The 14419-nt window shown below is 35.6% G+C and overlaps 2 protein-coding genes across 3 annotated transcripts in view; one reads left to right on the top strand and one right to left on the bottom strand.

Moving 5' to 3' along the window:
• The window catches only part of PHACTR3 (phosphatase and actin regulator 3), a 115887-nt gene extending 109506 nt beyond the window's left edge, over window positions 1-6381 (top strand). For both annotated transcript variants that reach the window (XM_076352205.1, XM_076352207.1), the window contains exons 10-13: window positions 870-931; window positions 1810-1950; window positions 3726-3802; window positions 5775-6381. In XM_076352205.1, coding sequence (XP_076208320.1) covers window positions 870-931; window positions 1810-1950; window positions 3726-3802; window positions 5775-5790 — 296 coding nt within the window. In that variant the 3' untranslated portion in view covers window positions 5791-6381. The remainder of the gene's footprint in view (window positions 1-869; window positions 932-1809; window positions 1951-3725; window positions 3803-5774) is intronic.
• Window positions 6382-11295: 4914 nt separating this feature from the next.
• Window positions 11296-14419, bottom strand: part of SYCP2 (synaptonemal complex protein 2) — a 30045-nt gene continuing 26921 nt past the window's right edge. The window contains exons 39-44 of the mRNA XM_076352227.1: window positions 13670-13764; window positions 13489-13588; window positions 12655-12713; window positions 12238-12316; window positions 11741-11797; window positions 11296-11385 (exon numbers count right to left, since the gene is read on the bottom strand). Of these exons, the coding sequence (XP_076208342.1) occupies window positions 11311-11385; window positions 11741-11797; window positions 12238-12316; window positions 12655-12713; window positions 13489-13588; window positions 13670-13764 (465 nt within the window). The 3' untranslated portion in view covers window positions 11296-11310. The remainder of the gene's footprint in view (window positions 11386-11740; window positions 11798-12237; window positions 12317-12654; window positions 12714-13488; window positions 13589-13669; window positions 13765-14419) is intronic.

Here is a 14419-nt window from a genome sequence, read left to right as displayed (position 1 = left end):
TTTAATGCTGGAAATACCTAATGCAAGTGGTATAATAAGCTTCACAGTAGTATCTAGAGAATCCCAGAATGGTTAAACATTTTTCGCTAGGTCTTCAGCTTTGTTCAGGTCATAGGCTCATGCCTTAATTTAGTAACAGATAGTACTAGAAATAGAAACGCCATTAACTTGTTTCCTAAGGCAAAGGATATATTTCACACAGTGTTACAGCACTCTAGTCTATTTTTAGACCCAGTGTGTAGGAGTTATCACGGCCTGAATGTTAATAGGCACAACACACAAAAGCAAGCTGGCTTAGGTTAGAACGAAATGCTACGAAAGAAAACCCTGTGAGGATAAAGAGGTTCTAATGTCACTGGCATATCCTGAATAGCAGAGGAAAAAAGCATGCAAGTGAAAGATAACTATTGTGGCAGCGTGACCATCTAAAGATGTAGCCTGAGAATAAGGTTATACAGGAAAGAACATAGTTTCCCTGGAGCTGCTGCAATAAGTCTTTTCAACATCTACAGCGATGAATGGCTCCAGCAACGTGGAGAATGAAAAATGGTTAACTATGGAATATTTTGATTTTCCTTCTAAAGTTTATGCAATTGGAGAGTTGGTGTGACTGCTGTTGTTTTATTAAATCTCCTTGGAACTGGAATTTAGAGCACAGGAAAAGCTGACATTGGCACCAGTACGTTGTCCTTACAGAGAGGTAACTATATGTTCTAATAGAGAACCAGAGAGATGTACTGAACTACCAAAACATACAACTAAGAACCAGCTACTAATTTTTCTACGCTCTAATTTTTGTTGCCTGGAACTTTGGAAACTACCGATCCTCCTCATGAGGAAAGTCATCTTTTTTTTTATATTCTCCGCAGAACGAAATGATCAAACAGAACAGGAAGAAAGAAGGGAAATCAAACAGAGACTGACAAGAAAGGTAAAATCTTGCAATACCTTCTATTAGTTTTTAGAAATTTAGCAAAGCTAACGTAACATCTACCAGTCATAGAGGCATTATTACACAAAACCTCCCTTAATATACATCCTCCTCAGCAGTGTCTAAGATAGTGGTATCTAGTAATATGAATTCTAAAAATATCTACCTCATCTCAGTTACGTGAGACTTAGTAGAATATTTACATATAAACTTTAAATCAGAAAATGGATATTTGCTTGCACACTGCGTATTTTGCAACTGTATTGCTAGAAAAGGACTACTTCATTCTTTGTAGCAATCAGTAGCAGAGCGGACTCCCTGCTGAGCACCAGGTGTGCTCCCACAATAAATTTCTCTTTGCATTTAAGGTATTCTCAGAATCAGAACTAGATCTTGTTATTGTTCCGTTCCTAGGAATCCCTACTGGAGTTATAAGCCAAATAGGCCGATAACTTGTTAAAGCCAAATTGAAGTCCTTACAATGGGTCCGGTCCTGAAAACCTTGCACAGACAATCTGCCGCTGACTGGAGTAGAAAACCCCTACAGCATACGATATCATACTTAGATCATAATAAATTCATTATGATTCCTTTACATGTAGTAAATGCATGTTATCAATATCCAGGTTAAAATATTTTCCTCTTTTGTCCATTATAAAGCCACTGTGCTGTAGCACACAACTCCATTTAAACCATTATTACTCTCCTAACAATCCTCTGAATGACTGAATATTTCCCTGGAATTTCCAAGGGTTCTTTTTTTTTTTCCATGTACATAAATGCACACTAAGCTAAGATGGGAAGCAGAAAATGTTGCACATTTTATTGATATGTTTGCTATTAACACTGGTTTTATTTTACAAAACTATTTAATACAGCTTAACCAGAGACCTACGGTTGATGAACTAAGAGACAGAAAAATCCTGATTCGATTCAGTGATTATGTGGAAGTGGCAAAAGCACAGGACTACGACAGGCGAGCAGATAAACCGTGGACAAGACTATCAGCAGCAGATAAGGTACCGACATAATTAAAATGACGTATTACTGCTTTCTACTTGCTTTGTCTATAATGATACGTCACATTCTGCAAAGACGTTTAACTTCTGGGACATTTAATCTCTGTAAATGTTACCATTATTTTTTATGCTGAAACCACACTGACTAATGCATACCGTAATAAAAAATGCTATTTATAAAAATGCCTATTTAGTACCATAAAGGCTTCTACCCAGCCCATCAACTGATAGAAAAAACCCAAAAAGGTGGATACAATCTTTCGTAATGCTTTAGGGCCGCAACTCAAAAACATTTCCAGCCAATGCAGTACCAACATTTACCCTCAGACTGGAAGTTTTGTCCCAAACATGCAAATATCCTCCACTATGTTTCTAAACATGCAAATATTTCCTTTCCTGTTTCCTGTGAATGCTCAAGGAGTCACTTGATTCCACATTTTCACGAGCATAAACAAACACTCGTTTTTGTTCCATCACATACCCGCCACATAGCTGATTTACATCCTAATTTAACTTTCACATTTAGGTGCTTGAGTAGTAAGAAAAATAGTTCAGCATGATTCCAGCTAGAACAGTTGCTGAATAAGTTTTGAAGTTTCAGGGCTGCAGCAAGCAGAACGAGTAGGGATGCCGAGATAATTACTGGGTAAAATGGCAAATACAGGTCCGCCACTTACTGCTTTGTTCTGAGATGTGGAGATTAAACACTTCATCCTCCGTTCCAGTGTCTCCCCAGTACAAAGTGGAACAAATGGTTTTAGAGAACTCCTATAGAAAAGCCACAATGTATTTCTACTACAGTAGCTGTTCTCCTGAGCTCACTAAAATGGTGAATAAGCTATTATATATTAATCAATGGAATAATGATTTTGTATTTTCCTTGTATGTACTGGGTATGCATTAAAATTAGGCTTTTCCTAGTTTTACTGGTTTTATATTGTTAACTAGGCAGGTTTATAAGCCAAAAAGAAAGTGACAGAGTTCAATGGCATATACTGGTGGCATACGTCAGGAATTCAGGGTCAGGAGTTTGACCGTTGCATTTGTGACTGAGAAACTCTTTCAGAGTAGACAAATACATTATTTTTCCTCATTTTTCTTTTAATAAGCCAAATCTCTGATGTAAAACATGAACATGGGTACAAGCCTCATAATTTTAGGTAATTGAACTACAAAGTACCAAACATATAAGAATCTGTGAAAGCACCAGCACGTTCCAGTTCACTCACAGTTGCCATTTAAACAAAAGAACGCTCTCACTTTTATAGTCTTGAATTTCATTATATTAAGCACCAAAAGAGAACATTTTTCTTCACTTATGACTGCAATCCTATGGATACAGGTGATAACACAGTCTGGACTGGTGTTTGCAAGTTGTGATAAGGAAAACAGTCTGATTTTTATTAAAAAAATGACACACATTGAAATTCCATAAAAGTCAGTTGACCAGCTGATCAATTTCTCAGCAACTTCTCTTAATCTTTAATAAATTTTAACTGGCATCTTATTAAATGTGAGACAATAAGCACTGTCATTTTATTCTCCTGTCAGAATTGCTTCTGGACAGAAGTGACCCTGTCAGCGATCAGTAATGCACGATAAGAAGTATCATATCACCAATCCGTATAACCTAAATATTCAGCATCTCTGCTGGCACAGTATGCTTCGCTATGCCCAATACCTATTATTTCTACTTTAGAACTGCAAGTCCGGTATTCTACAATGCTTATAAATACAAAATTTTTTGTTAACCTTCTTCTATTTTCAATTCCTAGGCAGCAATTCGGAAAGAGCTAAATGAATACAAAAGTAATGAAATGGAGGTACATGCATCAAGCAAACATTTGACAAGGTCAGTTTTCCAGCTGTTTATTTCCATTGCCTGCTAAGAACAGTCTGCTTGAGTTCCGAATCTGTAGATTTTGCTCTTACATGCTGGATGTGGGAGAAGAGTACGCAAAGGAAGCTTTATTTTAAAAGAAAATTGAAGTATTTCTCTTCCTGTTCAGAGTCTGGCTTTTCTGATTTTTTTTTTGCTTTGGTTAGCACATACTGAGAAGCCCCCAGACCCTCTCCAGAACACCACTCAGCTTGCGTTCTTTGCACTGAAGATTCAAAAGCTATGACAAAAAATTAAATGTAGGGTATAACGTAGAAAAATGATTTTTTTTTAAGTAGACAAACAACTTAATACACTACATAAAGGTTTTTGAATTAAATGTACTTGAGTGTGCAAGCTTCTCATCACAAACATCGCAATTTCCCTGCTAAGAAATATGAATTCTACACACCGTAACAAGACATACATAACGCCCATGAGTAATGCATTTGTTCTAATGGATTCCGCCTGTAGATTTCAGTATCACTCGAACATCGGTCCAGTTGCTGTTGGAAGGAGTGCAACCCTGCAAAGCACACTTAATGGCAGTCCAGGGGGGAGGTCAGGAGAGAGAAGTGGTTTGGACTCTTGTCGCTCTCTGAGTGGTTGGGCCAGCGTGAACCTAGTCAATCTAGGGCTTGCTTCATCTGCCAGCACTGGTGACAGGTCTTATGTTTAAACATGCACGAAAACATTCATTTCCCTTTTCTAAGTGGGGAAAAAATGTGAGAGAGGCTGATTCCACAGCCATTGTTACTTGCAAAAAGACCCTGTTAGTTAGAGAAAAATTGAAATAGCAATCAGTTATTTCCTACAATTTCTATTAGGTCTCTTGAACAAGTCCAGTTGCTCTTAAAACACAATTTTAGGAGTTGCTGGGAGCACAGTGTGCTCTTGCCATGTCTGTAAGCGTTCTCAGGTGTACTTGCTGCTAAAATAAGTCGCCTAACACTGTACTAAGGAACTTGGCGTGAGTCTCGCATTCTGGAAGGCTCACTTCAGCAGCGCCTGGGCCCACATCTCCGTGCTCATTTCTGAACTCGGAATGAATTCCAGCTTAACTGAGCTTTGGCTGTTCAATGAAAAGATGGTCTAGGCAAACACACTTGAGTAGTAAATGCAACGTACATTGATCTAAAGGCTATATTTATATAATTCTAGACTGTTCATGCAATTGTTAGGGCCCTTTTAACATTACAGGACTCGAACTCAATGTTTATGGCAAGACATCACTGCATTGATAGAATGAAATATAGGAAAAAAAAATGGGATGGCTGCAGTTTAAGTCTGAAAGTGAGATACACCGTGTCTAATTGAAGCTACCTGGGGAGTTTAAGTACATTATAATGATATATTTTGAAATTTGTTCAGGATATTAGGAGTAAACAGGCTTGCAATTTACAGTTAGTGCTAAGGCATTGCAAATGATTGGGACTTTAATTACGTATCTCAGCCAAAAGAGCAAGCCTACAGAGCAAGAGTGTATTCATTCCAGACAGACTCTTAAGACTATCGTACATTAAACCAACAGTATTTCCTCACATTTTCCAAAGCATCAGCTCAACATTGCTTAACTCTTACAAACTAATGAGAGCACTGCACAATAAAGAAAGTTTCTACCAATGACAAGCTGTGGCTTAATTCCTAAAAGAAAAAAACCAAAATCAACCCCACACCTATATTTGCACTTGCACTCCCAAATAACTGGAAACTGGTTAGACTGGGCATTAACTGCATTACAGTCACGGCATACGTGTAGAAATGTGTTGGTGAAAATTAAGACTTAAAAGTCGCTAATATTCTTCAATACTGTTACCTTTAAACAGAATGAATACTGTTTTTTTTTAAAAAGACAGTTTTTTTGTTCATCTAACACAGAATTTTAAAAAATATATATTTTTTTTAATTTCAAAGTGGTTTGAAAAATATCTCTTATTTCTCCTAGATTTCACAGGCCATAGAAATTTTCTTCTGAGAAGAATCTGTCTTTACTTTTTGATATCGCTGCTGAACACACATCAGGGAATATATAAGTCTTTCCCTAAAGTTCAGTCCAGGATACCTTGATGTTTATGTGAAAGAAGGACTCTGCAGATGAGGTCTCTGCAGCACTTACGTACAGCAAGAAACACCGGAGATGTACTTCGCTCTGAAGCCAGAAGAGCGATGGCCTGTGGAGTGGGACGATCTGCTGAAAAAGACTGAAGTAAAGCTACTTGAAAGAACCTACTACTCTCCTTTAACACTTGTTTTAAACTGTTTTGCAGTCTATCTTGGAAAAGGAGATGTTGTGCATGTACAGGCTTTACCATTCCAAGGCCTCCGACATAAATGGACATGACACACTGTCATTCAGTATTATGTTGACCAGACATTTTGAACTTACCACAATTAGTTTGTAAAACACTTAAGTTCATGTTCTAAAAACTAATTTAATGTATTATAATTTCATTCTTTTTTATATAATGTCTAACAGAATCACAGCTGCAAGCATTTTTGATTCCTGTTACTTTTGTTGTTTAATTAAATGACTACTTATTGCAGGAAATGAACACGTTTCCTAAAGCTCTTTTTTTTTCCCAGGGACAGTTGGGAAGGGAAGAGATTACTATTATTATGCATCAGATCATATCGCTTCTTTATCAACACAGAGTCTTCAAAAGGATGATCTTGACTAAGGTTCTCCATCTTGTTTCCACAAGATATTCCTATCGAGGTTTTGGACCAGATCCTAACCAGCATAACATGATTGTCATTCTACACTAGTTGAGGTTCTGGCCCTCTAAAGAATGACAATTAAGTTCACTGTTATTCTCATTCAAAATTACTAAATTGGACAACCATAGATGGAAATGTAACAACGTACTTTAATGTTTAGCAAACAAATGATTTTAATGCTTTCTTGACAGTAAGAAGAAAAAAGTTACTAAATGCTAATAACAAAGCAAATAGAACTGGTTGAGAAAAATGTAGAGCCAGACATTCTAATAATGCTTGACACCAGGAAGCATCTGAGAACTCTACTCAAAATACTACTAAAAGGAAAAACTTAGGGGAAAAAAAAAAAGATACACTGATAGCCTGACGAGACAGCAACAAAATGGCACATACACTCACAAGACAAAAATTTCTCTGCAAGTCTTAAATGCTAGCCCTTTTAGGAAGTTGTTCAACGTTAAAAACTTGAAAAAGGTGCTCTCGATCTTGTAGCTTCATTGAGATGATCTCCATGAAGTGTGAAAATAATAAAGAAAATACGGTCTGTAAAATTGTTTGTATAGACTACTACTAAATTGCTGCAAGATGGTGAATAGAATCAATGCAAACAGTGGATGGATTAACTTTCAATCCTCTGCTGCTGTTCAGCGTGGGGATGAAATAACAAGTACAGTGCTATTCTTTGGATAAACTAACATTTACAAATGGAAGGTAAGAACATACAGTGCAACACTTAAAATATACGTCAGTAAGGGCAATGCTAGAAGAAACTGAAGAATCATGGGAGATGTGGTGCCCAGGACCAGCGAAGCTTGCTAGCTTCGATGGAGCTAGCTGTAATTTTGTACAACTTTTTAATGTTTGACTTATGTGACTATCAGTTGAAGACTGGAATTACCCAATTACTTGATCCAAAGATTTTTTTTTTTTCCCTATTTATTGCAGTTTTATAACTTGCTGGCTTTTCACAGAAATACGTAACATTATAACTAGCCTTTTAACATGATGTTAATTATATTTATCAATCATTTTAATTTTATTATTAATAAAATACCACTAATTCTAAACAACAATATAAAGATAGTCCAGGTGTAATATACAAAAAGGGTAAACAGAAAGGAGAGAAAAGTTTCTTCAGCAGAAGAACCATTTTTAGTTTGAGAACAGTAGATGACCCACTGTTAACTACAAACTTGGCTAATAACCCATGAAAGTAACACTCCTATTCAGCAGCGATGCATACTTTCACTGATAATAAAAATATTGTATAAAACACATTAAAATGATCTTGAAAAATACAATAAGCAGAAAAATATTTTGAAGGTAACTTAGAGCAGCTTTTTAAATTTCAAATAATGCCTATGAGCTGTATTACTAATGCGACCTAACCATCTTGTAGTTACGCAGCAATACGCTTCGCTTCTTCCCCTGTTCCCAGCTGTCCTTCCATCACAAGCATCCCAGCCTTTTTTCTGCTTCGGCCTGGTAAGAGACAGAAGGTTGTGACTACTTCAGAGCCACGCGTGATCGCTGTCAGGTAACTACTGTCAGCTTACTGGTGGACAAGTCTATCAAGTTGTTTGAGGATTGCGTGCGTTCACTGGGCCCTGTATTGTGCTCGGTTACTGCTGGAACTTGGGATGGCATCCACTGAAGGCACGTGTAGCTTGGGGAGGCCAGTGTCCTTGTGCCGCTTCTTCCCAATGGCAAAAGGAAACAGGCCTGCAGCGCGCAATTCCTCCATCGCTTCATTCAGGTGTCTGCTTTGAATGACCCCTGGGGTTTCCCATCCACAAACTAAAAACAACCCAAAAAGCCGCAGTGTCCCTATGCTGAACTTTGCCTTTGTGAATACTCCCTTGCGATATGCTTCACGGTTTTACATTTGTTAAATTTGATTGTACCTGCTCAGTGTTTTTAGAAGTTAATGGGGTGGGGTAAAGACTGATAGGTGGACGGTAAAATCTCATACTTGTATTTTATCATGAGTTCTCACTAAAAATAGCAGTTGTATTATTTTTCCAATATGCACTCACTGTAAGAAAAGAATTGGGGCCTTGCACTGCACTTTTTAAAACCTTATACAGTTAAGAGAAAAATACTGTTTCATATACAGATAAAATTCAATTAGACCAGTAAAGAAAAAGTTTAACATCTCATGAGGTCCATCTAGTGGAGATGACAGTGATCACAGGCTCAAAAAAAACCACCCCACAAAAATCAGAAGCTCAGAAAAATTAGAAAAGCATTAAGTACGCTTACATAGATGGGATGAGTAGACCAAATTTTTTACTGACAATTTCCATATAATAATTTCCAGAGACAACACAGCCTTATGTTTTTAAAATTAATTCATAAGAAATATATTTTATTTACAACTATTTGTTTACAATAAACCATTTCTCAATGAATTTAAGGACACCAGTCACTCTGCATTCTACTCTCAGTGCACACTGGATAGAAATCTATCACATCCACTTCTGATCTAAGAAGTTGTTTTTTAAAGATGGTATTTTCAAGAAGGATAAAAGCAAATCTTTTTCATGAAGTCATAGATTAATTTAGGTTGGTAAGAACCTAGGTCCTTTTCCAAGGTCACTGGGTCCCACCCCCTGCTCTGAGTGAGGCAAACTTTGAAATTACAGTAGGTTGCTCAGTGAGTGCTGAGTTCAGGCTACAGTCTATGAGTATGGACTTTTCTTTTTTCTTTAATTTAAAGACAATATTAATATAAAGATACAGAAGTAATTTAGAAATCAATAGATTTTCCCATTTTCTTTGAGGACCTCTGTCGAAGTTTTCTACCTTAACTTTACCTTAAAATTCTATTTTAAATCATGCCATTTTTCTCTCTGAAAATAAACTTCAGGAAATGGTTACTCTCAGAAATAATGAAGGATAAATCAAAGATATATGAAGTACCTGCAGGACAGACAGATTGCATGGGCAAGCCAACAAAGAGTTAATAAAAGGAAACTGGTTAAGTATCACCAAAGATGCAGACAGTGGTGAGGTTCAGCAAGGAACTTCTACTGGGTAAATATTTTGAAAAAACGATTAGTGGGTTTGAAGGAAGTCAAATCAACATGAGACCTAAATAACAGCCAACAACTTAAGATGATGGAAGCCAGTCTATCAGACTTAGCAATATAGCTGCATTCAGAACTAGCTGAAATGTAAATAAGAGTTTCAGAGATATAGACTGAGTGGTTTCAGTAACATATGAGAAAAAAATTAGATTAAAGAAGACTACTGTAAGTAGAGGTCTCTGTGTTGGTAATAAAAGCAGTATTGGGAATGTAGAAAGGAAACTGAGGAAAAACAGAAGAGTTCAGAGGGTAGAGGGGATAATGGCAGAAATGACAGAGAAGCGTGTATGATGTTAAAGACAACCAAAGGACAAAATAAGAGCTACAATAGAATGTAAAATAAGGGCTATAAGGTAATTAAGTTGTGAAGAGCTGTTACCCCCAAACTGGCTAATATATTCTTGAGACCTCTGTGGTCGTAACATCAGCTACAGACAGGCACGTACCCTCTTCAGCCTTGCTCCAGAAGCTGTGAAGTTGTGTTAGCGTGGTGCTGAGTGAGCTCAGGCTCCTGAGATGCTGGGAGTGTTAATCTGGAGTCAGTTCCATGGTAAAGAGGCAGCTCTGCATGTGGTAATGTAGACAAGCTCCAAGACATGCGTGTTCTATGAGTTATTCTCTACATCTGTTACTTCTTGATCAGCTGTAAGTTTTTAATCCCCATTTTTTAAGAGAACTTAAATGAAAAATATTAAAGGTGGTGTTCTGAGCCTGAAAAGTTTACAGTATATACGTGCAGGATTGCAAGTTAAAAAAGAGTAAAAGGTTGCTGAGAAACTATAAAGTGCAAGGTAGTTTTTTGTTTAATTCAAAAGCAAATTAAGAGAAGTATTAGCTTAGAAGTTGCACATCATAAATATTCAGAAGAAACCTTTAGTTGATACATGGCAACAAAGGAGAAGTGTAAATTACGACTCACTGGTCATTTTCTTAGGAAGTCTTCTGAAATCTAAGTATATGGAATAGATTGTATTAGTATGCAGGATATATTTCAGAGCTACAGATAGCAGATGCTCTTGCTATCTGTTGTCTTACATGAAATATTTGTGCAGCGTAATTTTTACTTGACTGATGTGCAAGTACGTATTACTGATTTAAAGCAAAATAGTAATAACATTTTGTAAAAAAAAAAAAGACAGACAATACATTTTTCTTGAAATATTTAATACAACTATTTGCAACATAGTTCAACCACAAGTGTTTAGAGTTTTGTTTTCTCTTAGAAACTCCTATTGAAGTCTAACACCACAGACAAATAGGACTGAGATCAAAACAGGCTATTTGACCCCTAAATAATTTCTGACTGTATTCTGGATCAGAGAAGAGGGGTATTCTATACACACAGACCCAAAGCATAGATTCAAAGTGAAATTCAAAGTGATTTCTCTGAAAGTCAGTTAAATAACCTATAAAAATTGTTAAAGACTTCTTAAAAAATAGCGTGTGCTAAAAATCCAAAAATTTACATATTGCATTTTAGCAGATTCAGTAAAATAATTCCAAATCTCACATATAAAAGAAGTCTTATCCACAAAGATTTTAATATTATTAAGGAAAATATGCTTTCATTACAATAGTTTCCTTAAGTGTAAAAAAAAAAAAAAAGTTGTCAAATTTTACATTATAAGAGCGTGTTTATATTCACCTTGAATTTCAGGAAGGTATCTGAAAATATTACTTCAGAATTCTATCTTCTGATTGAAACAATGTCTGCAATCCTCTGCGAACATTACACAGTTCTTCTTCTTGCTGTGCAAAAAGCATTACATTTATCACATACTTAAAAAAAAAAGGAAGATTTTTATTTCAAGTATTGTAATTCTGGTGCATAGTATATGCTGCTTTTAAAATATCAAATATGATACTTTTCTTTTCCACGTCAACATTCAACATATTAATACACAGAACTAAACAGTATATCCATACCTACCTGCTGCTTTTATCACCCAGATAAGGTTTGAAGTATAACATGCCAGTGATACTTGGATTCTGACTCATTTTTATTTTTGATGGGGGACTAGAAATTACAATTTTTAGTAATTTAGTGTTCAAACAGCTATAATTAAACAATAATTAAAAATCAGGACAAGATAACTTCATTTACCATTTCTTTAAGAAGTTTCTCTTGGAGTCCTTTTATGTCTTCTTTCATCAGGTGCATCTGTAAAAAGATACTGAATGCATCTTCTCTGCTCACAATTGGCAACCCATTTTCAAGACAACAATTACATCCCTAAATGGTTTGTAACCAAGAGATACAGGTGCACATGCATCCACCTGCCTAAGGAAAGGGACGTGTGTTTTAGATCTGTTCTTTCTTGGATGATTAACACCGGTAGACAAAGCCACAGAATACAGAATAAATCTTGCAGCAGTTTTCCAGATAATTGCACACACCTTCTAATGGGTGAAATCTAGCCCTAAAACACTGAATGTTGTTACATTTTAGGACAATGAAAAACTACAAAAATACTTATGTGGCATTAATACAATGCTGAGGATAAAGACTTTCTTTGGAAAAAAAGTCAATACTGATATCTGTTGGTAAAATTAAAGAATTAAAAATCATGAAAAACAAAAAAGAAACAAAGTTCATCATACCTCTGAAATAAAAATATGTTCTTCATAGTCAACAGTATGGTAGATGTTCTTTTCAAATGAAGTTTTAAGAATCTGAATTCTAAAGAAATAAAAGGCAGTTCAAATAGCTTTACTACACACGAACTTTCCACACAACATCATGAATACATCCCATTATTTGTAGTCTATTTGTACTTAAAAGCATGGATAAAAATTACCATCATTGTTACTATTGGAATAGTCCAGCAGGTACGTGGAGAAATTTAGATGGAGAATAATTACATTTTTCCTGCAACGTAACATTTTAATCTCATTTTCTCATCTATCATCTCTATTTTATGGAAGAGAGAAATTGCGTAGAGAATAGTAGTTGGCCTAACTTCTACCTCAAACGAACAGAACACAAATCTCCACCCAGGATTAATGAAGCCTACTAACCTCTGTTGCTCATTTTTCATGTATGTACTAAAAGTATGTGTATGTTTTTTCCAAAAGGTCTGGAAAGAAAAATATTAATAGATGATAATCAGTAGGAACTAATATTTTCTGAACTAAAACTAACTGCTATCTAAGACGAATAAAATAACCTACAACTACAGAGACTCAGCTCAGAATGGGTAGGAGTTACACAGTCACCACAGAAGCTTGAAAAAAAGTAATAAGCTTAGCTGGCAGGATGGGGCACTTCAGGAATTCTATTTTCATGGAACCAGTTTCACCACAAATCTGTTCTGCTTAACAGTTTCAAAACAATGAAAAAGAATATGCATAGCATTTTAATCAGACTTTCCATATAACTTAAGCCATGCCTTCAGAGTAAAAGAAAAACACGAATATAGTCTTGTGTTTATATGAATATTTGTATATTGATTTTTACATTACAGCAAGTAGCAGACCTATAATGTCAACTGGCTCGTCGTAGGACATGCAGCAAGTCAGGTTCAAATGCCTACGTGCTGTTCCTGAAATACAGGCCAGCTGAAAAAGAGGCTCATGAAGTGGGGTAAACGGCCCATTAAAAGTGGTAGTAGTAGTTTATTCTAGGAAGAAAAACATATAGTGGTGATCTAGAAATTCTAAGAGCATAGCATTAGCCAATCCTAACACCCCAAATTCTTTATTTGAAAATTTGACCCAACTTTAAGCAAAATGATAAAGGCTTTTTAAATCAGAATGATCTAAAGTTAAAGATGATATGAATAATCTATGGATTCTTATTCATAATTCTTATGAATTCGCTTTTCTCCATGATCAAGCAATTAAAATACAAACCGAGAATTCTTTTTCCATGTTTTTCAGGGACTGAGAATCTTTTTCAAAATTCTCAAGTTCCTCAAGGAGAGCAAAATGAAATTTGTCCAGCTGCCTGATCCTACCAAAACAAAATGAGTTACTTTTAGAAGGTATTCATTGCATTTTAAGGGTATTTTAAAATAAATCTTTCGTTACAGACCTGCATTCATGAAGCTGGTAACTCATTGTTGTCAAATGCTCATGGGCAGCTCTTAATGATTGCTTAGTAAAATGATCCATTTTCCGTGAGCGGCTCTATGAGGATGTTTTAACATTAAATTCAGATTATTTTCACTTTAGGAAAAAATCCTGTAGTATGTTTAGTACTGTAATTGCTTAGTATCACAGATCATACTGAGCAAAAAAACTTTTTTTATTATCTCCCTATCCTTTAAGGAAAAGCTTTCTGTTAATGAAATGTAAACAAACACGGGTTTATGTTTTTGATAAAATTCTACCTAACTTAATTAGAAGTACATTATCTGAAAAACATATTTCCTCAAAATAAGAGAAAATACACATGAAATGAATGATGTGCGCTTACAGCTGTCTTAGATGAACAAATGCATTATTCAGGCTCACGTTTTCCTTTTTGCAAATAAATTTCATTCATGGGTTTGATAATTTGAAAAAAATCAAAATGCAGTACGCTCATTACTTTAGATACATAAGCTTGTTTTGAAACAGACAGGATAAAAAAATAAAACAGACCTGGGAAAGAAAATCATTGGAGACTTAGGTACAGAAAGGAATTGAAAAAGGCACAAAAGGAAACTTGAATTCTGTCATTTCTTTAAGTTCTATGCACACAGCTATTTTCATGTCCTTTTAAGCAAATTCTGTGGTGTAAGACAAGCTATCATTCATATGCACACGGACACAGACAACTAATATTGTATATGAAATGTCT

This window comes from Aptenodytes patagonicus, chromosome 14 (assembly GCF_965638725.1).
Source record: "Aptenodytes patagonicus chromosome 14, bAptPat1.pri.cur, whole genome shotgun sequence".
Classification (NCBI taxonomy): Eukaryota; Metazoa; Chordata; class Aves; order Sphenisciformes; family Spheniscidae; genus Aptenodytes; species Aptenodytes patagonicus.
Note: the sequence above shows the minus strand (reverse complement) of the source record. Positions and strands in the feature narration are given on the sequence as shown.